General features: G+C 38.6%; 1 protein-coding gene across 1 annotated transcript in view; it reads right to left on the bottom strand.

The window, feature by feature from the left end:
- Positions 1-21,380, bottom strand: part of SLC12A1 (solute carrier family 12 member 1) — an 82,699-nt gene that overhangs the window by 25,461 nt on the left and 35,858 nt on the right. Inside the window, exons 14-20 of the mRNA XM_087429074.1 lie at positions 20,974-21,075; positions 18,819-18,974; positions 15,613-15,712; positions 14,746-14,857; positions 6,482-6,622; positions 3,822-3,928; positions 177-259 (exon numbers count right to left, since the gene is read on the bottom strand). Coding sequence (XP_087285200.1) covers positions 177-259; positions 3,822-3,928; positions 6,482-6,622; positions 14,746-14,857; positions 15,613-15,712; positions 18,819-18,974; positions 20,974-21,075 — 801 coding nt within the window. The remainder of the gene's footprint in view (positions 1-176; positions 260-3,821; positions 3,929-6,481; positions 6,623-14,745; positions 14,858-15,612; positions 15,713-18,818; positions 18,975-20,973; positions 21,076-21,380) is intronic.

Genomic DNA, 21,380 nt, shown 5'->3' with positions numbered 1-21,380 from the left:
GAAGGGGACGATACTGGGGAAGTGTGCACACCTGGAGTCAACACAAGAAAGTAAGCTTTATCATTAGGGGGTTTGGTCTGCATTATGCACTGCTCCATCCCCAGCACCTAGAACAATGCTAGGCATGCAGTAGGTGCTCAATAAATATTTGTTGGTTGAATAAAGAAAGTACATACCTTGCACCTGAAGAACTTGAGAGATGTCAAACCCTTGGCTGATTCTGACTATGACCACACCAATCTCAAAATCAAACGCGTCACTGAAAGTGGAAGCAAAGTGGTTAGTGATTTAAATGATTCCTTTAATCCTCAAGCTTTGGACCAATATTAAAGTGCTTCTAGGATTTTAATGTAATTAAACTATAAAAATTCACTTTAGAATATAGCCAAGAGCTGATGCCTTTTCTCTTCGTTTGTTTGTTCTCTCTTTATGCCTTTTAAAAATGTTTTCTGGGTAAAAGTAACTAGCTCATTTACTCTGGAACCAACTTATTCAAATAATACTATCAACTAGAATTTTGATTAAGAACCTCTTACATACTGTTAAACTAATTGCTTATTTTCTTATGTAAACAAAACATTCACTGAAATATTTAGAACAAAGAGTTTTCAGACTGCAAAGACCCTTTGAAATTATCAACCAAACCCCCCACACTTTGAGGAGAAATCCTACAATATTTCTGACATTAAGTTCCCAGTTAAAAACATCTCCAGTTCCTCCAAGGAGATTTCACCATTGACTTTGGACAGACCACTTGAAATAATGCTTCAAACCAATTAATTCTTTGAATTCATTTATAATTTTCTCCTTGGAAATTCCTTTGTTCAAACTTCTATGGACTTGAAGCCCAGGACCCTTTCCGTTGGGCGACCTTCCCCCAGAAACAATGCGGTTTGTGATTGTCTCCTCATACATCATATACAAACACATTTCCAGTAGCCAAAGTAAACCTGAATTTTCAATAATGGTATAAATAAGTTCAGTGTAATATGAATATCTATTCAAAATTCAAACTGAAAGTGATCTTCACTTAACAAAATAGACCCCTTGTAGCAAAAGTTGCCACAAATTCCTGATAAATCTTGTTTCTAATTGTCCTTGATTATAAAAAGTGGATAATGTGTTTCACAAAAAAATATTTGGATTCTGTGTTAGGCAGAATAAAGGACCCCCAAAGACATCCACATTCTAATCCCTGGAACCTATGGATATGTTACTTTACATGGAGAAAGGGACTCTGTACTTGTGATTAGGTAGGACCTGGCGATGGGGAGATGGCCCTGGATTATCTGAGTGGGCCCAGTATAATCACCAGGATCCTTAACAGTGAAGTTGAGAGGAAGAAGAGGAGGTCAGAGTAACGTAATATGAGAAGGACTTGATCCATCAGGGGCTTTGAGGATAGAGGAAGGGGGCCGTGAGCAGTGGGCAGCCTCTAGAACCTGGAAAACGTGAGGCCAGAATTCTCTCCCTGAGCTTCCAGAAGGGAATACAGCCCAGCCCACACCTTGATTTTAGCCCAGTGAGTTAGTGTCATACTTTTAACCCACATAACTGCAAGCTAATAAATTTGTGTTGTTTTAAGCCCCTAAGTTTGAGGTAATTTGTTATGGCAGACAACACAACTAATACAGATTCTAATTAAAATTAAACCATACTTAAGAATATTATAGACATTTAAAGTATTTTACTCAAAGAAAAACAGTAAATACTATACTACTGTAATAATACCCCTATGTTAACAATAATACTGTGCTTTGCTTTAAGTCAGAAAACAAAACAAAACAAAACAAAAAATTTAAAAAGGGAAATACAATACAGATGTATGATCATCTTCCTTCTGTATTGACCCCATCGTTACAGTAGTAAAGCCATTTAACTTTACCAAGCCAGCTAAGTTTTATACTAGTACAAATCTGAGCCACCTTAACATTGAAATTTGCTGCCAATAAGACTAATCATTAATTTGGTATAAAAGCCAGAAGTCTCCTCAGTTCAGTGTTACTGGGTTAGATTATTTTGGTCCCTTCAAATTTCTAGAATGTTTGGGATGGTGGGGAGGTTGGAAGACGATCCCAGGTAATTTTGTATCAAATAATGGACTCTCTGAAGATTTACATATTTCTTCCTATTTGCACCACCCCTTCTTGTTCCCAAAGGTGATGATGAAGTTTCTTTCCCCTCCACCTCTTTTTTTCCCAAAGGTAAAGATGAAATTTTACTGAAGAATCTGGATAACAGAAAGCAAATCTAATCCATTTCCAAGAATGTCTGGTCAGCAATTGACTGTGATTCTAAAATTAAAATGCTGTCTGCTGAGCCTGGCAAAATTCTGACCCTGATCACCTGATTTAGCCTTAACCTGCTGAACTGAAAGCACCGGCAGGAGCCAGATGTGGCATCCAGCCTTTGTATGTTTGGGCAACACAATTCAGGAGAATGCATTTAGCACATAGGTTTCCCACGTTAGGAAGACCGTTAAGTGAATTTCTATTTGGTCAGTAATGCATATAATTTCAGAAGATGAAAATTATTTTCTTATGCTTCTTTTCAATAGAACTAATATTAGAATGCTTTTGTTATGTTCCCTAAATCTCCCCCAAATAATGATAAATGTGATGCTCATTCTAGCAGGGGCCAGAGGACAGAGCCCGGTATAAGAAGCACTGGGTATACGCTTGTTTGAAGGGAAGAGGATGTCTTTCCTATGTATTCTGGACTTGTAAGTGCAGCCAGACCTCTCAGGCCATGTTCTCTACCCTGTGGTGTGAAATCAGAGTAAAACCAGACTCCAGACAGAGGAAATCTTCCCTTTCAGAGTTGTTGACACAAAAGATGGCTGTTGGACATAACTAACATTGCTCCTCTTGAGACAAATCTGGTTAAGCATTTTCAAGCCTGGAAGAAAGGCCTAATTTTCTGAAATGATCACTGAGGATACCCTGTCCCTCTCTGTATGTTGTAGAATTTGTTTTCTCTTATTCAGAAGAAGGACCCAAGATAGGTAATACTTTGGGTATACATGTACTTTTGGAGGTAGCATAGCATTGTGGTCAGGAGTTTAAACTTTGAATCTGGATGGTCCTGGATGGGCATTCCAGGTCTGTCACTTACAAAACTCTGTCGTTTACTGCATATTACTTACTTTTTAATGTCTGTGTCTCTATTTGTAAAATGGGGACAGCAATAATACTTACTTCAAAGGCTTCTTGTGAGAATTAAATGGGACAATTCATGTTAAGGACATTAGCCTGGTGCCTACTGGTCCTTTAAAGACTATCATTATTACCCCTATCCCAAGACTTTTCCCATATTTAGCTATCAGATATCAGGCACCACTTGAAACTCACTTTCTGTGCATAAACCAACACTGCTACACATCAGAGGTACCGGCATATGGGACCCGCATATCGGCAGAGGGAGATCTGAGGCTCTGAGGTGGTGACCACCTTATCCAAGGCTCAGAAGAAGACAATCACTGAATTGGACACACCAGCCAACCCAAGATTCCAGGTGTTTTGAAAGAACAATTCCTTCCTCACCTAGCTGTCCTCTGCTTTTACTCTTATAGATAGGTTTTAAATTGAATTCCTAATATTTACCTTTTTATTTGACACCGAGTTTCCACCATCCTGCCTCCTCTGACACTAGGATTCCCTCAAGTTCTATTATTGGCAGTGTTTTTTCACTTTGGGAAAGAATTCAGAGTGTAGGGGAATGTCCTCTTCTCAGGCAATTTAATCTGGTACAACAGTGTCAGTTATGTACTGCCCTGGTTAGTGCTTTATAAACAGGAACACATCTTGAAAGCCATCACTTACTGTATGATTCCCACGTAGTTTTCAATCTCTGTCAAGGGAGCTTTCCTCCAGTTTTTTTTATATCCAATCACCAGAGTGTTTGGTTTCATTCGTCCTAAGCCCGAGGCCTAAACAGAGGAGATAAACACATGGGCAATCCTTACCATACCAGGAAACCACCACTGCAAATGAAAAATAATGTCCAAAAGAGCACTGAAGTAATGTTCTGGAGATTCTGAAGATTAGATTACATTTTCTTGCATGTCCTTCATGCCCGTACCCAAGCATAAAATAGAAAGATTAGTTCTAAATCATCTCAGCCATAAATGGATTTTAGATGACAGAAATGTAGCTTTTCTAAATTAGCAGTAATTTGCATTTCTTCTGACATACTCATTAAAATGGTTCAATAATTTAAAATCAAGTGAGGGTTGGTTTAACTGTTGGCATGCATGTTGTAACTTAGTGGTTCAAAGCTCATTTCCACCTGTTATATCCATAATGTCATTAGCAATAAAATCCATGTTTAGAAAATTCTTATGTATAAGGATCACTGGAACTTCTACTTATATGATTTATTGAAGAGTAACTGAGCTATGTTTCCAGAACCGAATCCTGCTGTATAACAGTATCATTAATAGCCATCTTGCATCTCAGAAGTTTCATTCCCCCCCATTAGATGACAGGATATGGCTTCCAGTTAATTAAATTTAATTCAGCAATACTACCGAGCACCTATTAATTGCAAAGTGCTATGTTAGGTGCTGTGGGAGAGTAGTGAGGCATGTTCTTTGGCCTTAGGGAGCTTAGAATAAGGTAAAGGAGACAAGATATACACAAATAATTATAATTCAAGCACAAATACAATAGGAACTCATATGGAAGCATAAAGGAAGAAAACTTGAATTTCAGCTGAGGATTCATGGATGGCTTCGTGGGAGAGGTGGCATTTATTCTGGATCTTGCAGTTTGGTTAGATATTGACAAGTAAAGATAAATGGGAGTGAAGGAAGGATATTCTAGGTCATAGGAATAGTGAAACAAATGACCAGACTGGGGCATTTTAGAGGGGACAGTAGCAAGTAGGAGATAGGTATTGATGGAGGATTCCTGAAATAAACTTTGTGTCCACCACATTTGGTGTATTGCTCTTAGAAATGCACAGATAGCAGAAAACAGCTCTCTAGAGCTGTCATTTGGCCCTTGGCAGATACAGGGCAGTGTAGTTGTAGTCTTTTCTGTGACTACAGTTTGGGCACATGGTCATTCATACCATAACGTCTTAGATGCAAAGAAGGCTTTATCCAAAATGCTGCAATTGTCAATCCTTCCCTTTCATACCACTCTGTCCTGCTCTTTGTCATGACCCTTCTGTCCTCCACTTTTCTTTGGAGAAATTCGTGAGAACAAGCTTCATGCCTTGTCAAACTTTTTACAATTTCTTCTTGATTAATATAAGAATTGTTTTCTATAATTATGTCTTTTCTCTCCCTGCTCTTATTCTATGTCTGTCCTCCCATTCCTAGTTGAAAATTTTATTATTTTACCAATCTTCCGTGATAATTTTACATTAAATGTGTAACCTTCCCAACATATTTAACCAAAGAGCTACTGAAAAGTAACTGACTACTGAAAGAAAAATCAGCATCTTGCAATGACATTTATTTCCATGGTTTAGCAAATTAATAACAGATGAAAAGAGGCTCATCGGGGGTAATAGGTATTTCAGAAATGGTTTCTCTGCATGTGCAGCTACGTTGTAAGTGTTCTTTGGGGATATTAGAGACAGGAATGCATCAAATACTCAATCTCCCAAATATTACACTTTAATCATATTTTTCCTTCCCTACCTGCAGAAACATCAGAGTTACCTGGATGCAGTCCTGAATTGTGATATAAAGTGTACATGGCAACTCTGAAAACTAAATGCATCATTTGGTGTAGTACATAGAATCAGGGCTTTCCAACCATATTAAAGCCAAAATGATTAGAAAACCCAAGCCCTAAAATTTCTGAGGGTCTCTTGGATTGTTTAAGAATTCTCTGGCACTCTAAATTATGAAGATCAGAACTAGGGAAAGAGTCTATGTACTTACTATAGAAGGGGAGGAAAAAGGAAAGAATAAGGGAGAAAAGATGGGAGAACTGTGGGCTTTCTTGTTGAGCCACAGAGATTATTACATTTTATTTAACATTCTGGAAATAATTTAGGAGGATGGGGAGATTTGACGCCCAGATCATCACACGTTTATTTAGTTGAGTCTTGCAGCCGCCCTCACACCATTTGCAAAAGAAAAAAGGAAAAGAATGCCTGACTTGAGCATTGCCATGTGCAATATGAGATGCAAAAATAGTTTGAAGTTTTAATAGGATCCTGAATGTCATCAACCATGAGAACAAATTTGCATTTCAATAAGTATGGGGACAGAATGTATGCTGGTGGCCAAAGGCAACCTCATTTTCCATTTCCAGTGTATCACTTATAGTTCATTGTAATAGAACCTCTCTATTTTTGTTTTAGCTTTGCCTTATTCCCAGGAATTCGAAATGAACCCCTTAATCATCTGCATTGATCTCTGATGCTGGGCTGCCTAACTAGAGCCATTCACTTTGGGAGCTTCATTAACATGGAGTGCTAATTGTCTTTTGCCTCGTACTCCTTCCCTCAATGCCAGCCTTACCTGAAGGAGACTTCGGACACCATCCCTGAAACAATCTGCTGCCACTGCAGCATAAAAAGCCTTGATTTTGTTCTTGATAAGCCAGGCCTGCTTTTTTGCCATGCCACTGTTCATCTCTTTAACACACAGCTTGCGCGGTCCCTGTACGACACAATGAAATATTGGTTAGAAGTCCTGCTGTTATACGTCGTACTGCTGTTGTTTTCTAAAGGACAAAAATAGCCAGCAATCCTCCGCTGAGTTAAGAAATGGGAAAGAGGGAAAAACACCTCACTAAACAGAGTTCCTGCAGACTCAACCTTTTGGAGAGGACCTGTGCTACTCACATTATTCACTTTCCACCCAGAATGTCTAGATGTGTTAACACCTGCTTAATGAACTGCCTCATGCCGAATGAAAGAAAGAGCTGAGGGCATTATGGCACATGAGGAAAATACTGAAAATGTGATTGAAAAAGTTCAGGATAAATGCACAATCAACCTTTGACTTAATAGCGAGAGCCACTTTTAGGAAGACCAAGGAAATCTAATCTAGAGCCCAATTTCAAGAAATGAACAGCACTCGTGGGAGCCACATCCTGGTGAGCAGCAAATCCTGCCGCGAACTACCATATCTTGATAATTCTATTAGGCCCATTCATTGCTTTTTTTTTTTTTTTTTTTTTTCGTGTGTGGAAGATCAGCCCTGAGCTAACATCCATGCTAATCCTCCTCTTTTTGCTGAGGAAGACCAGCTCTGAGCTAACATCTATTGCCAATCCTCCTCCTTTTTTTTTCTCCCCCCCAAAGCCCCAGGAGATAGTTGTATGTCATAGTTGTACATCCTTCTAGTTGCTGCACTTGGGACGCAGCCTCAGCGTGGCCAGAGATGCGGCGCGTCGGTGCGCGCCTGGGATCCGAACCCGGGCCGCCAGTAGCGGAGCTCGTGCACTTAACCGCTAAACCACGGGGCCGGCCCCCATTCGTGGCTTTTTGTGCATGGTAAACATACCCTTGCACCACTTTTCCTTATGTAACGTTGACATATTCCCATTCAAAGAAATTAACATTTCCCTTTCACTCAATGAATTTGGTAGGAACAAAAGTTCACATTCTTATGGCATAGGAAGAATAGAAGAGATTAAGGGAGAAAGAGGCAGGTGTTGTGGCGGTAGATGACGTGTTTTATAATTTCAACATTTGAGTTCTGGAAAATTATTTTTAACTAAAAATTCTATTCTTGTTTCTCCTTCCTTAAAGGTCCAAGCCAGCTCTTTTCTTTGCCTATTTCAAATCAATCCAAAAGGTATTTCTGATTATCTACTATGTGCCTATCAGGCACAAATCTACTATTTTCCTGGGAAATTCTTTTAGTTCATGGAAGATTTGGTATTTTGTTGAATTGCATTAGATTTCTTACAAACCACCTGGGATCTTGATAAAATGCAGTGTGTAGGTCTGGAATACGGCTCAAGATTCTGCATTTCTAACAAACTCCCAGGTGACATGGATGCTGCTGGTCCCAGACCATGCTTGGAGTCATAGTCTCAGAGGGTCTTGGATTGGAGAGAAAGGACTTGGGATGTATTAAAAAGATATCAAGCTTTGTGGTCAGACAGAACTGGTTTCAAATCTAAGCTTGGCTATTTTGGAGGTAATTAATTATCTCTGAGCTTTGATATATTATTCTGAAAACAGGGATAAAAATCTCTATCCTGCAAGATTGTTTTAAGTAGTCATGATAAAGTGCCTAATACAATGTCTGGAATACAGTAGGTGCTGATCCAAAGTTGATTTTTATTATCTTAAATGAGTACTCACAATCTCTTTGAAGCCCCAGACCTAATCCCACCACTGTATTTGTTCTACAACAGAGCTAAAAGAGCACTGACTGGAGCCAGAGTGTTGGGTTTAGATGCAGCTCTGGAACTGACTAGCTGATACCCTGGGTATGTCATTTGTCCTCTCTTGCTGTAGGTTCTACATTTATAAGAATAAGGAAATTGTCTAGGTCATCATTGCCCACATGCCCTTATCCACATGTTGCTATGGAGCATTTGAAATGTGGCTGGTCCACACTGAGATGTGTTGGAAGTGTAAAATTCACACTGGATTTCAAAGCCTTAGTACGGAAAAAATAATGTAAAATATCTCATTAATATTTTTATATTGATATATTATTAAATTAAATATAAATATTTAAAATAAGTAAAATATATTATTAAAATTAACTTTATCTTTTCTTTTTACTATTTAAATTGGCTACTAGAAAATTTTAAATTACATATGTGGCACATATTGTATTTCTATTACACAATACTAGATGATCCCTGAGGTCCCTTCCATTTTGCTAAGAAAGATTCACCCTGAGCTAACATCTGTTGCCAATCTTCCTCGCTCTCTTTTTTTTCCTCCCCAAAGCCCCAGTACATAGTTGTATATATTCTAGTTGTAGGTCCTTCTAGTTCTTCTCTGTGAGCTGCCACCACAGCATGGCTACTGACAGACGAGTGGTGTGGTTCCGCACCTGGAAACCGAATCCAGGCTGCTGAAGCTGAGTTAACTGAACTTTAACCACTAGGCCATCAGGGCTGGCTCGAGGTCCCTTCCATTTTAATATTCTGTTTAAATTGGGTCATATTCTGTATGTACTTATTTTTACCAGTATATTTCTAGAACCTGCCAACTTTTCAAAATAGTTTGGATGACTTACGTTAAAGCTAAAAAACAAGAACCTTCAATGAAGATGGAGAAGGTAAAGATACAGAGAGTGGTTACTAAACCAGTGGACCTAGCCCGAAGAAAGATATGTCATTATGGATCAAATTTTGCTCAGGGTTCTAGACTGTCAATGCATTTTGAACCACTAGTCCTTCATGGCCATCAACTGCAAAAGAAAGAGGGAATATTTTATTCAAGGAAGCTCAATGGTAACAATAGCCATGAGACAGAAGAATAACCAACAGTTAGGAAAGGTATTGGACCATCAGTATATTAAGTTGTACCACAATGACTGTGAACTTTGGGGAAAGTGGCATTTATTTAAAATTAATACAGTCTAATGTATGTCTATTAATATTACAAAAATCCAGATTAAACATTAATTGTGACAGAGAGATTTACTTTAATGCCTAAATTTGCCATATTGAGAAGTCATAAAAATATTTCATGCAGAATCTCTCTTTGCTAAAAGTGATTATAATATCTCTGTAGTACACTTATTAATGTGATGCAAGGCTGCAATAGAAATGTAGTAAGAAAAAAGTAAACTAACAAAGAGGGATGCATACTGGAATATAATTATTCAACACTCAAGTATGTCATAGTCACAACAGTAGACTTTACCACTCAATTAAAATATTATAGAGATTAGCTCAGTTAAAATCCAAAATATGAGTACATAAATTAATTCAGGATTTGAACAAAGAAGTTCTAAAATCTTGTATATATTATAACTTTGACATTGATTGAGAAAGGGGTAAAGAAATTCTAATTATTTAGTCTGGAGAAGAAGTTGATGTGACACTACTTCAAATAAATGAATATTATGAAAAAGAATTTACACAGGAGTTCCAATAATTGTTAGGATCAAACAGAGGAATTTGGGCGAAGGGCAGTATTCTTTCCAACTTTTATTTTTCAAAACATTGAGTCTTATTGCTCTGTCTTTGCTTTTATTGCTGCTCTGATTGGAACTGTGGGAAAGAGAATTTTTCTCTTTCTGATTTGGTCCATATTTCATCTCACTATGCATCCTAGTGCCCATCCATAGGTCATTTCATTCTTCCTGTATTTTGTCATGTCACTCTTTTATTAACATCATGACAGAGACTTACTGACTAAAGAAGAATAGATGCATCTAAAAACAATGCATTTTCTTTTTGGTAGACATGAAAGTTGAGATTAAGAGGAGGTTGAAGATAGAAGAAAAAGTGAGAATTTTAGTTTTCTCTGGGATATCTGTGCTTGAACTGCCCTCCATTGTGCCATAGGGTTAGGAGTTAGAGCTTCTTCATATTCAAAGAAGGTTTAGGTTTTATTAAAATATTTTATAAATTTTCAGAAAAAGAGAAAGGGAAACAGTAAGGGTGAAATTTTGTTCCAAGGGGATCTACATGAGCAAGCTGGTCAACAGCTATCCCTTTTCTCCTTTCCACTGAGAGGAGAGGACAAGACAATCAAGATTTAAAGAATAAAAGAGCAGGAAAACATTAATCAAAACAGATCTACATCTTGGTACACATATGTGAAATAATTAGATTACCAATAAAATTCAGATAACATTGCCTTTGGAGAGGGAGAGTGGTTATAAAGGAGACTTTAGCTTGATCTGTAATGGTTTATTTCATTTAAAAAGTGAGTGGAAGCAACTATGACAAAAATATTAACAGTTGTTAATTAGCAGAAGTAGACTATGGGTGTCATTTTATTTGATATAATTTAATCATATGAAATTGCCAGTATTCAATAGTTTTTGACCTACGAAAATGTAAATTTCATATGGTTCAGCCCCATATTTTTCTTAATGTTTCAAAATAAAAAATAGAAGCAGTCTAAAGAAAAAAAACCTTTATTTTTCAGCCACCAGCACAACACAATGTACTTAATAAAAGAGGACACTGTAAGCTTGAAAGCCTTTTGCAATTTTAAGACAAACAAAATTTAGAAAAGAGGTAAGGGTTGCATTTTGTGTAATTAATGGCTTTATCTAATTTGCATTCTAAATCCCAGATCAATTGGACCAACTTTCCATCTTTAAAGTACATTTGTTTTTGATTTGTTTAATAAAAAATACCCTGCCTTTAAATGCAAAACTGAGAGGTATGTGAGTGAGTGACTATTGGGAAAGACAAGTATGAGCTGGCCCCATAAGATTTTTAGAACTGAACCTAGTGTACTCAGAGAATTAAGAATACCAAGCCCAAACTAAGTTATCTGCAATGATTGGTTTTACTATCTCTCCAACTACTATGAATAAGTGAGAAAACTGATTGACAAATAAAGGCACTGTTCTTTATGCCATGCTACATAGGGTAAGAATTGGTGGAGACTGCAACCCTTAACTTAATACATGCCTGTTGCCTAACCCACTGAACTTGGCTGTGCTTGGAAATATGAGAGGATACTAGAAGGTGGAGTCTTACTCCCTCTAGTCTTCCTAAGGTGATAGGAATGAGGCACAAAAGAAGAAGAAAATTACTTACATGTTGAATATACAGCCTCTTGGGATATAAGTATGTCACTGATTTATTATATGGCAATATAAAGGAGAAGAATAGACATTATTTTAAGTTACCAAGCTGGATTCCTTAAAAAGGATTCCCAAATTTGTCCTGATGAACGGTCCCTCATTTGAAATCTTTAGGCTGAGTAGGAAAAGGCAAGAGGGAGAAGAGGCTCTGATGGGTGAGTGTAAGAGTTCATTGGATAGCTGGCAGGCTACAGTGTGGGCTTGGGGCCCAGCAGAAAGAATAACTCTCTTAATTTCAATTTCAGCAGCTTCGACGTCTAGTCCTTTAAAAATGCCTCTGGTGCAGGAAATGGCAGCTGTAGCCACGTACTTTTCATTTCCCCACCAGCACCGAAATGCCAGTGAACTTGAGTCCTGCTCCTTCCTTGTAGTGTAACAGCACTTCAAGCTCTCACTTCAGATAACTGAACGCCACTAGAGGGCCAGGGCACAGAGCCTGCTGTCCTGTGATTAGTCGGGCAGAAATATGTATCTTACTGTTCCATCATGATCCAGCTGTTGGGTACCTAAACAGTCCAAGATGCAGTGTCTGGACCTGGTTTCTTTGAGAGAGGGTGCTTTAAGGTTCTGTTGAAGGGGATATATTTTTGGAATGAAAATGGCAACTAGGGTATACCAAAAATAATGATGATGATAATAGCAATATCAACAATACCAACTAAAATTAGTTGAGCATTTACTATTTGACAGATACTGAGCTGAGCACTAGAAAGCTTATCTTATGGAATTCTCACAACAACCCTGTAACACAGATGCTGTTATTATTATTATTATTAATATTCCTATTTTATAACTGAGAAAAGTGAGGCATAGGGAGACTAAATTATGTGCCTAAGGGACTCACAGCTAATAGGTGGCAAAACTGATTCAGAACTTGACTGTGTGTCTCGAAAGCCCATGAGCACCAGCTTCCTAGAGTTAAAAATTAAATTGTCATCTCTTAACATCATTGTGACTATTTAACTTTTTCCACCAGGTTGTCCTAACCACCAACCACTTTGCTTTTGGAAAAAATTTTGTAATGGGGTGTCGACTTTCCCCACAACCCCTTCCATCTGTTTCTTTGCAAAGATGATTGACGACTGAGCATGGAGTTGAAAAATGCTGACAGCATCTGCAGCCCCAGGAGCTTACAGAAAGTAACTAACCAGAAAGTCATTAACTGATGCAGTAACTATTCTGTTTCCAAGAGAACCTCAGCATCTGGGAGCAAGACTCTTGGGCCTTCCTTGGAGAGACCAGCACGGTGATGTACAATGTGGTCCAATATACATGTCAAACAACCAGGTCATTGGAGGCACAGATTTACATACCTATTTCACACGAAATGGTATTCCAGAATCGTACTCTTTTATTATAGTTAAAACAGCAAAGGGTTAATTAAAAGCAATATCTCCTGTCTCTATAGAAAGACCTTTCCTCCTCTGCCAGTGTATCACTGTTTATACTCCTGGTTCATTTCTCCTGTCCTAAAGATATTTTATTGCCTGCTAAACTAAGTTTTCTCTAAATTGCTGGAGAAGAAAAACACCCCAAACTGCTTATTCCATCAAAACTGGCTCCTTATTATATTGGCCAAAATGAAATCCACTAATCCAGGGCACCAAAGTTGATAATATGAGAGAAAGGTGCTTGATAAGATTTTTAAAATTCTCTGGAGTCATAGTTGGTCATTACTTAACCTGTCAATCTTCTGCAGTCAGTAGGATTCCCTCCACCTCCTATCAGATAATTGCATTGAGTTATGTTGTTTGAGTAACTATCATACAAGCACTGAGAGGAAAGAGAATATGACTGACTTGCTTCGTATGGCATTTAGAGTACTGATAAGTGTAAAAAGGCGCTTAAGTGCTGGTCATGATGACGTGTGGTCAATTAGTCCCTGTGTCATGGCACAGTTGACTGGCCCCAGGGTTACACAGCTGCCTCACAGCCCTATTCCCTGGTAGGTATTAGAAGTTTAGGTAGTGGTACCTGTCTAACAGCACTTCCAGGGATACAAGTCTGCTAAGGCTTTCTCCTCATGATGTAACACAACACAACTGGGTGGCCTGGACTGACATCCTGGCTCTGCCATTTTCTTGTCATGTGACCCTTTGCAATAATTTAATTTTCCTGAATCTCACTTTTCCAATCAGTAAAATGAGAACAGAGTTTCTTTTCCTTTCTGCCTCACTAGGCTGTTATGTAGATCAACTAAGACAAACTGTAGGAAAATGATTTGAAGAATAGGTAAGTACTCTAAAAATACATTGAAATAGCTGAGGATTTTGAGTGGGGTATGTGTATGTGTGTATGAGAGAGACAGAAAGAGCGTAATGGGAATACAAGTAGAGGTAGGCTGGTTTGAAGGACTTAGACTTACTATTTTGTTATAACTTTAATACTTTCTCCTCACTTTAGAGATTGGTGATTGGTCAATAATCATGGTTAAATTTTTAGCATCACCTTTGAATACCTCCTGGGAAAACCACCAATAACTTATCAATAGTTTACCACATATTTCCTAAACAAAAAGGAACTCATTCAGCTCTGAATGTTTATCTAAGACAAGGAAAACTTGGTTGAATTCCCTAGATATCTGTAGTGTCATCAAGTTTATCCAAATACTTAATCTAAATTTTATGTGCTGTCATTTAAGGCCATTATGTCTAGTTCTCTCCTCATGAGTTAATCTATATAATAGCACTCTCTGATTCATTCCATCCTTTTATATTTCTGCAGACAGTTATCACCCCAAATGCCTTCATTTATTTCTGAGTCAGTTCTCTTTTTCTTGACTCAAAAGCCATCATTTGGAAATATTTATCACTTTTAGTTGGTCTCCTATGAAATCTGAAACACATTTTATCCACTCGTGTAAATTCAGGATCACGGGCACTTGCTAGTCCTTGCTGTACGAATCAAGGAAAAGGGCTCTTGTCCAAACTCTCTTGCCATTCTCCTATCACTGCATGTAGCTGCTTGGCTCGCCTAAAACAACACAAGGTGAGCAGGGAGGAAAAAGCACCTTTCTGGGATGAAGAGGCTCTTACCACAAAGACTTCACAACAGATGCAAAGGCCACTGTTCTTGGTAAAGGCATGAGTTATGTCCAGGAGAGCAGGTCTTGTCATGGGTCCCCCTGTTAAAACAATGCACTGAGGCCTGGAAGTGGAGAAAAGAAGATGTGAGAAGTGGCCATTGCAAGAAGCCTATGAGCCCAGAATCATCCCAGTGGAAATAGTGGCCACAGAAGGTTTGGCAAAATGAGACAAACTCTCCCCTAAATATTTCTTGGGTTTCTCACCAGAAGTCTTGAATCATCTTGCCTGTACATCTTGCCATCTTTGTATTCTTAGTTTAGTTAGTGATGGCAAATATGTGAAGTAAAGAAATGGTAGTTCTCTGTGTTTTGTCCTCTGGACAGTATCCTATCCCAAGCCCCCAACAGAACCTGTCCTTCTTCAACCAGTATTTTCATGTGATTTTCCTTCCTCCTCCTTGCAAAGCTTCTTTTGAGGTTCCATTCAAAATGAGATATAACTAATGAAAAGCTTAAACTGTAACTTTTCCTAAGAGAATTCAGTAAGCCACAAAGCTTTCAGCTGAATGGAGACGGCAACAATGATTAAGGTGTGTGGGGATTGGGGCACATCTCTCTGAAATCATGTCACTTAGATCACCTCTCTATCTCTTTGCATGGAAGGTGACCGCCAGCACTATGAGGGTTTATAGTTGGGGGTGGGCATAGCTCAGACTGGAAGGGAAGAAGCACGCATCGTGAAAATGTGGCAGTTTTGCATGACTGCCTATTCTTAGAACATACCCATAAAGCGTTTAACTACACTAGTGCATTTGTCTCCCGTAAAGGAAAGCTACTTATAATGTGAAACCACAGGACCCTGAGAAGCCAATTTTACCTGAAATTTTTCACGTGGTCTTCCACTGTAGTTAATTCCAGAGCATTGTCTAAAGCGCTCACATAGGAAAGAGCCTGTGTGGAGGAGCCCCAGTTCACATCTGTGGATGAAGGAGGAATTTGGCATAAAAAGCAGTGACCTTCCTTCTGTATACTGTGAATAATTTTTATAAGCCATTCCCCTCTATGATTTTTCTTGGCTATGTCAGCAGTGACAAGTGCCCAAATTAGAGAAAACATAATGTAGTGTTTCCTAGAAAGAACATTGTGTGTGTCCTTCTATGAACACTTCATGAATTCTTGGAAGTGAGACCTCTCCAGCTAAGGATTAGACTTTAAAGCTATAGCCCCAGAAATCTTGCGTGCTGGGAGAGGCTGTGTGATAACCACATTGCAGGCAGATAGACTTGGGGAAATGGTCAGCCCCTGAATAAATTCAAGGGGTCTTCACAAATGCCTAATTTAAAAAGAAAAGACACATTTTTGTGTTCACAGATAGTGTGCAGCAATCTTTATGTTTTGAATAGTAAAACTGAATAGCTCAGGAATTTTTATTTCTGGATGTCCATGAAGAGGGTCAATCTTTAGCAAGCATTTTAGTTCATCTTTTAGGACCTAATCATCATAATAAGGGAGGTAAGCACTACCATTCTCTGCCATTCTTTTTTTTAAAAAATTAAATATTAGATGGATTCTCTAAATCTTAACAGAAAAAGTCCCTGATGGGAATGTACAGATTCACCCCAGATGGCAGACAGAGCCATCTCCCCAGTCTTGCTTGGAAGAGTGAGGGAAATGGTGGGGGATAATGATCTGGAGATAAAAAAGATTAATATTGATTGTGTTGACTATGCACCAGGCATTTAGCATACTTTAAATTCTTTTATTCTTATAAAAACCCTACTGGTCAATTAGATATTTATATGTAAAAAATAAATCTTGATCCATTCCCCATACCATATACAAAAATTAACTCAAAATGGATGATAGACATAGATTTAAAATCTAAAGCATTGAAACTTCTATAAGCAATTTGTGCCTTTGGATTAAAGAAAGAAGGAAATGATAAATTAGACTTTATAGAAATTAAGAATGTCTGCTCTTCAAAACAAACTGTAAAGAAAATGAAAGGACAAGTCATAGACCTGCAGAAAATATCTGCAAAACATGTACTGCTGAAGGATTTGCAACCAGAATATATAAAGAACTCTCACAGCTGAATAATAAGAAAACAAACAACTCAAAAAATGGGCAAAAGGTTTGACTAAAGAAGATATATGGATGGCAAATAAGATGTTCAACATCACTAGTTATTGGGAGGATGTAAACCAAACCACAATAAGATAGTACTCTACATCTATTACAATGTTTTTTTAAAAAATCAACTGACAATACTAAGCACTGACAAGGATGTGAAGCAACTAGGACTTTCATTCATTGGTGGTAGGAATGGAAAATGATACTGCTACTGTTTGGCATACATACATCCATATATATATATATATACACACACACACTTATAATATATATACTTATTATATAATCAGAAATCCCACTCCTATAGAAATGAAAACATAGGTCCACATAAAGTCCTCTGTGTGAATGTTTATAGCAGCTTTATACATAATCACCCCAAGCTGGAAACAACCCAAATGTCCATCAACTGGTGGATACATTTTTTAGAAATTTAAGGTATATTCATACAATGGAATACTACTCAAAACCAAAATGGAACAAACTACTTATTCATGCAACAACACAGATGAATGTAAAAGCATCATGCTAAGTGAAAAGAAGCATACACAAAGGCTACATACTATAGGATTCTATGTAAAATTCTGGAAAAGGCAAAGCTATAGGGACAGAAATCAGAAAAGTGGTTGCTAGGGGCTAAGCTGAGGGAAGAGATTGACTATATAGGAGTGTAAACTTTTAGTGATGATGGAAATGTCCTCCATCTTGATTGTGGTGGTGGTTATAAGACTGTGTACGTCTGTCAAAACTTAGAGATAGTACATCTAAAGGGAGTGAATTTACCATATGCAAATTATACCTGATGTTAAAAAGGCATAAAGCAATAGAGAAAAACAACAATGAAACCTCTTTGAGGTAGTTACTGCCTTATCTACTTTGCTTGCGGAGTACAGGCAAGGGGAGAGTGAGGGTGGCTGGGGGCCTGTCGGCTCCTGAGACTGGACCTCTTTGTATGGTGCTCTGCGGTCTCTAGCCTCTCCCAGCTTCAATCCCTCCTTCTCACTGGTTCTAAAGTTAACATCCAAAGTCCAGATCCAGTTGAATGATCTATGGCAGCTTCTTGAGGCTCACAATATCCAGATTCTTCAGGATGCCATTTAAATTTCTCATTTATCTGGCCCCAACCTACCCTTCCAGGCTCATCTCATGCCCCTTGTCCTTTGCACCCAAGAACTCCTTCCATGCTAAGGGCCTTGAAACTTCCTAAATATGCCATGTACTTGCATGCTTCCTAACTTCACTCATGCTTTTCCTTCTGCCTAAAATAAGCTTCCCTTGCTCTATCCAATTAATCAACGCCAGTCTCTTGCCTTTTTTTAAAAAAAATAGCTTGGTTGTCCATTCACCACATATTTATTAAGTGCCAACTGAGTGCATGTCCCAAGGAACACAAGCCATGAACCAGGAAAGTTTTCTCCTACAACTCTAATCAGAGTTAACCACGCCCTCTCCTTTTCTCAGCAGTTCATTCACGTCACTTTCACAGTACTTACTACATTGTATTATTGTTAACTGCTTATTTGTGGGTCTGTGAACTCCTTGAGGACAGGGACTATATCTCATTTATCAGGACATGGGAAGGTGATATAACGGAAAGCTTGTGGGGTTTGGTATCATACACACTCTGGTTAAAATGTCTGCTTCATCACATCCTGACTGTTATCTCAGCAAGCTGTCAACTCTTCAAACTCTAGTTTCTTCATCTGTAAAATGGTACTAATAGCACTTAATATATAGCATTACTGTGAGGATTAAATGAGTGCATGCTATATAATAGGTGCTCAACGAGGTTAACTATTGTTATTATTTTATTACATTATATTATTAATATCCTTTATACACATGGCATACCTAAGCACATAGAAGCTGCTCAATAAATATTTGTTGAATGAATAGGTGGTTGGAGTGCTTTGGAAACCCCCCTCCTCCAGACATAAGTCCTTCTTATCTTACCTGGCTTCTTATAAGTCACATAGATATAGAGGAAGAACTCAATGACATAGGTGATGACAGCTGCCCACCAGTTGATGACAAACATGACTGCACAGCACAAAACAGCTCCAAAAAGAGACACCCACATGTTGTAAATTCCATATGCAGGTCTCCATCCTGAAAGTAAAAAAAAAAAAAACAAAAAAAATACTATGTGCACAGGAAAACTTCCACACTATCATTATCACATCATTCCATATTATTAGAATGCAGGCAGCATGTTTTTTTCTAGCATAAAAATCAGAACTTTTAGGTTAACTTTCTAACTCTGTTATTAGTTTTCTGTGATCTTGGGCCCCTGGCCTATGAAGGTATAATTATTTAAATAAGTATGCTGTGAAATATAGAAAACGTATCACTCATGGCCTCTCCACACTTCCTGCATGCCCCCGATTGTCTTCTCAAACTATGAAAACTTAAGCATCTGATACCTATGCCATCAGGAGTTGAAAGGAGGCAGGAGGGATGGAAAGAGTGGGGTCTAGTGGGGAGGGGTAGAAAGAACTCCTTGGTGTCTCAAGAAAGACAAGGTGAAGACAATGGGCTTATTGTTCCCATGGAGAAGGCAGAGCAGTTGTCACAGTCATCAAAGTCAATCCACTGACTTCCTGCTGGCTCTTCCTTTACCCTAGGAGGATAGTGCGTGCCCTTTCAGAAATAATAATCTATGGGAAAAGAGGGAGAAATTTTTCTGCAATGGCTTCTTAAACTTGATGCATTACTATGTCATCCATTTTGCAATGAAAATATTTCACACGGTTCATATATGTATGGGGGTTTCCATGTTCTATTAGTTCCCTGAAATGAAAGAAGCTGGGAGACAGTATGGTCAGGACGCAGAAGCTCTGATTTAAAGGGTATGTTTGGTCTGTGAGTGAAGTACATTTTAAATTTGGAGTTGCCAAAACACAACAGAGCTTTCAGAGTCTTCAAGAGCAGTTTCCTAAATGGCCACAAGATGGAAATAGCATTTCGAGAACACCACTGGTAATGCCCCTATTTTTCTCTGAGTCTGGCTTTCTGTGCATATTTGTGTGTGTGTGTGTGTGTGTGTAAAAGAAACAGAGAGAGAGAGAGAGAGTGGTCTTCTGGGTCTGTGTATCCATTTGTCTCTCCCTCTATATGCTTTTCTATCTTTCTTCTCTCTTTTTATCTCTTCCTCTTTCCCTCCTTCTTTTTCACTCTTTCCTCTGCCCACCTCTATCACTTCACCTTTTTTTCAAAAATGGACATAAAGTGGCCCGGAGGCACACATTTCTATGATTTATTGTATTCTATGACTAGAACTTTCTCTTCTCTGCTTAAAAGAAGACAACAAAACAGAAACAAAAAGTCCTCAGTATCTTCTGGGGCCCCGTGGCCTTGGGAATGAAGGCTTCCCTTCCATTTATATTTGTCTTATTGGCAGCAGGTTTTCCAAAGGAGGCTCGAGATCGTGGCAGGCCCTAAAAGAGCAGAAATGTTTATATCCCTGATAAAAGTCCTCATGGTGAAGAACTTTCTGAAGGTTGATAATGACAAGTCTCTCTTCTGGTGGAAAGGGAGAAGAAGTTCTATTGGCCAATGGAAGCAAAGAAGAGGTGGGGGTGAACAGAGAGGGGAAGGTTCTTTGGTGGGAAATTTTGCCCCACTTTAAACTGCAGTCTGAGAGTGCTGGGATGTCGCCAGCTTCAACGAGAATCTGCATCAACTCCACTCAGCAGGTAATTATGGGAACTACTCGTCCTTCTCTTCTGCACCACGGGCAGGAAACAAATTGCTAGTAAGGAAGTTTCAAATATATACATTTATTCCACTTCTGTGGTCACTTTCACCCTGGAAATAAATAGAGGTGTTTTTCTACTGCTGAAATAAATGTGGTTTCTCTTGCAATGAATAATTTATTGCCGCAGGATAAAATTGACTTTACGGTTGGTCAAAAGGCCATTGCTCATATGATTCTTTTTCTATATCAGAAATCATCCCCCAACTCACCAAAATAAAGTGGATTACATTGCCCACTATGATATAAGGAAACAATAAACACAGATTGAGCATTTTTGACCGACTTCTTTCATTTCATTGAGACAAACTAACTGTTGGCTTAGGTTACTTTAGTTTTGAAAAGTCAACTTACCTGGAGATTTGGCATAAGAGGCATGGAAGCAAGAGAAATTAATGAGTGCGTATGAGGCCAGGAAAAAGTTGGAGATGATGGGAGCGATGGTGTTCAGTTCCGCTGTGAACGAAGCAGAATTGAGCATGTAGGTAGGAGTGAGGAGGCCAGGGGCTGAACAGCTGTTATAGCCTGGAAGCTTGACTTTATTTGGAAATTAAAAACATAGCTAGCATCTATCAAAGTTTAAGAAGTTAGCGATTTTTCTTTGGGGCTGCATTCATTTAAAAAATATATTCTTGGGGCCGGCCCGGTGGTGCAAGCGGTTAAGCGCTCGTGCTCCGCTTTGGCGGCCCGGGGTTGGCAGGTTCGGATCCCAGGCGCTCACAGACGCACTGCTTGTCAAGTCATGCTGTGGCGGCATCCCA

The sequence above is a fragment of the Ceratotherium simum genome, chromosome 3 (assembly GCF_057802395.1).
Source record: "Ceratotherium simum simum isolate JZ-2026a chromosome 3, ASM5780239v1, whole genome shotgun sequence".
In the NCBI taxonomy this organism is placed as follows: domain Eukaryota; kingdom Metazoa; phylum Chordata; class Mammalia; order Perissodactyla; family Rhinocerotidae; genus Ceratotherium; species Ceratotherium simum.
The sequence above is the reverse complement of the archived record's forward strand: the minus strand, read 5'-3'. Positions and strand labels throughout refer to the sequence as shown.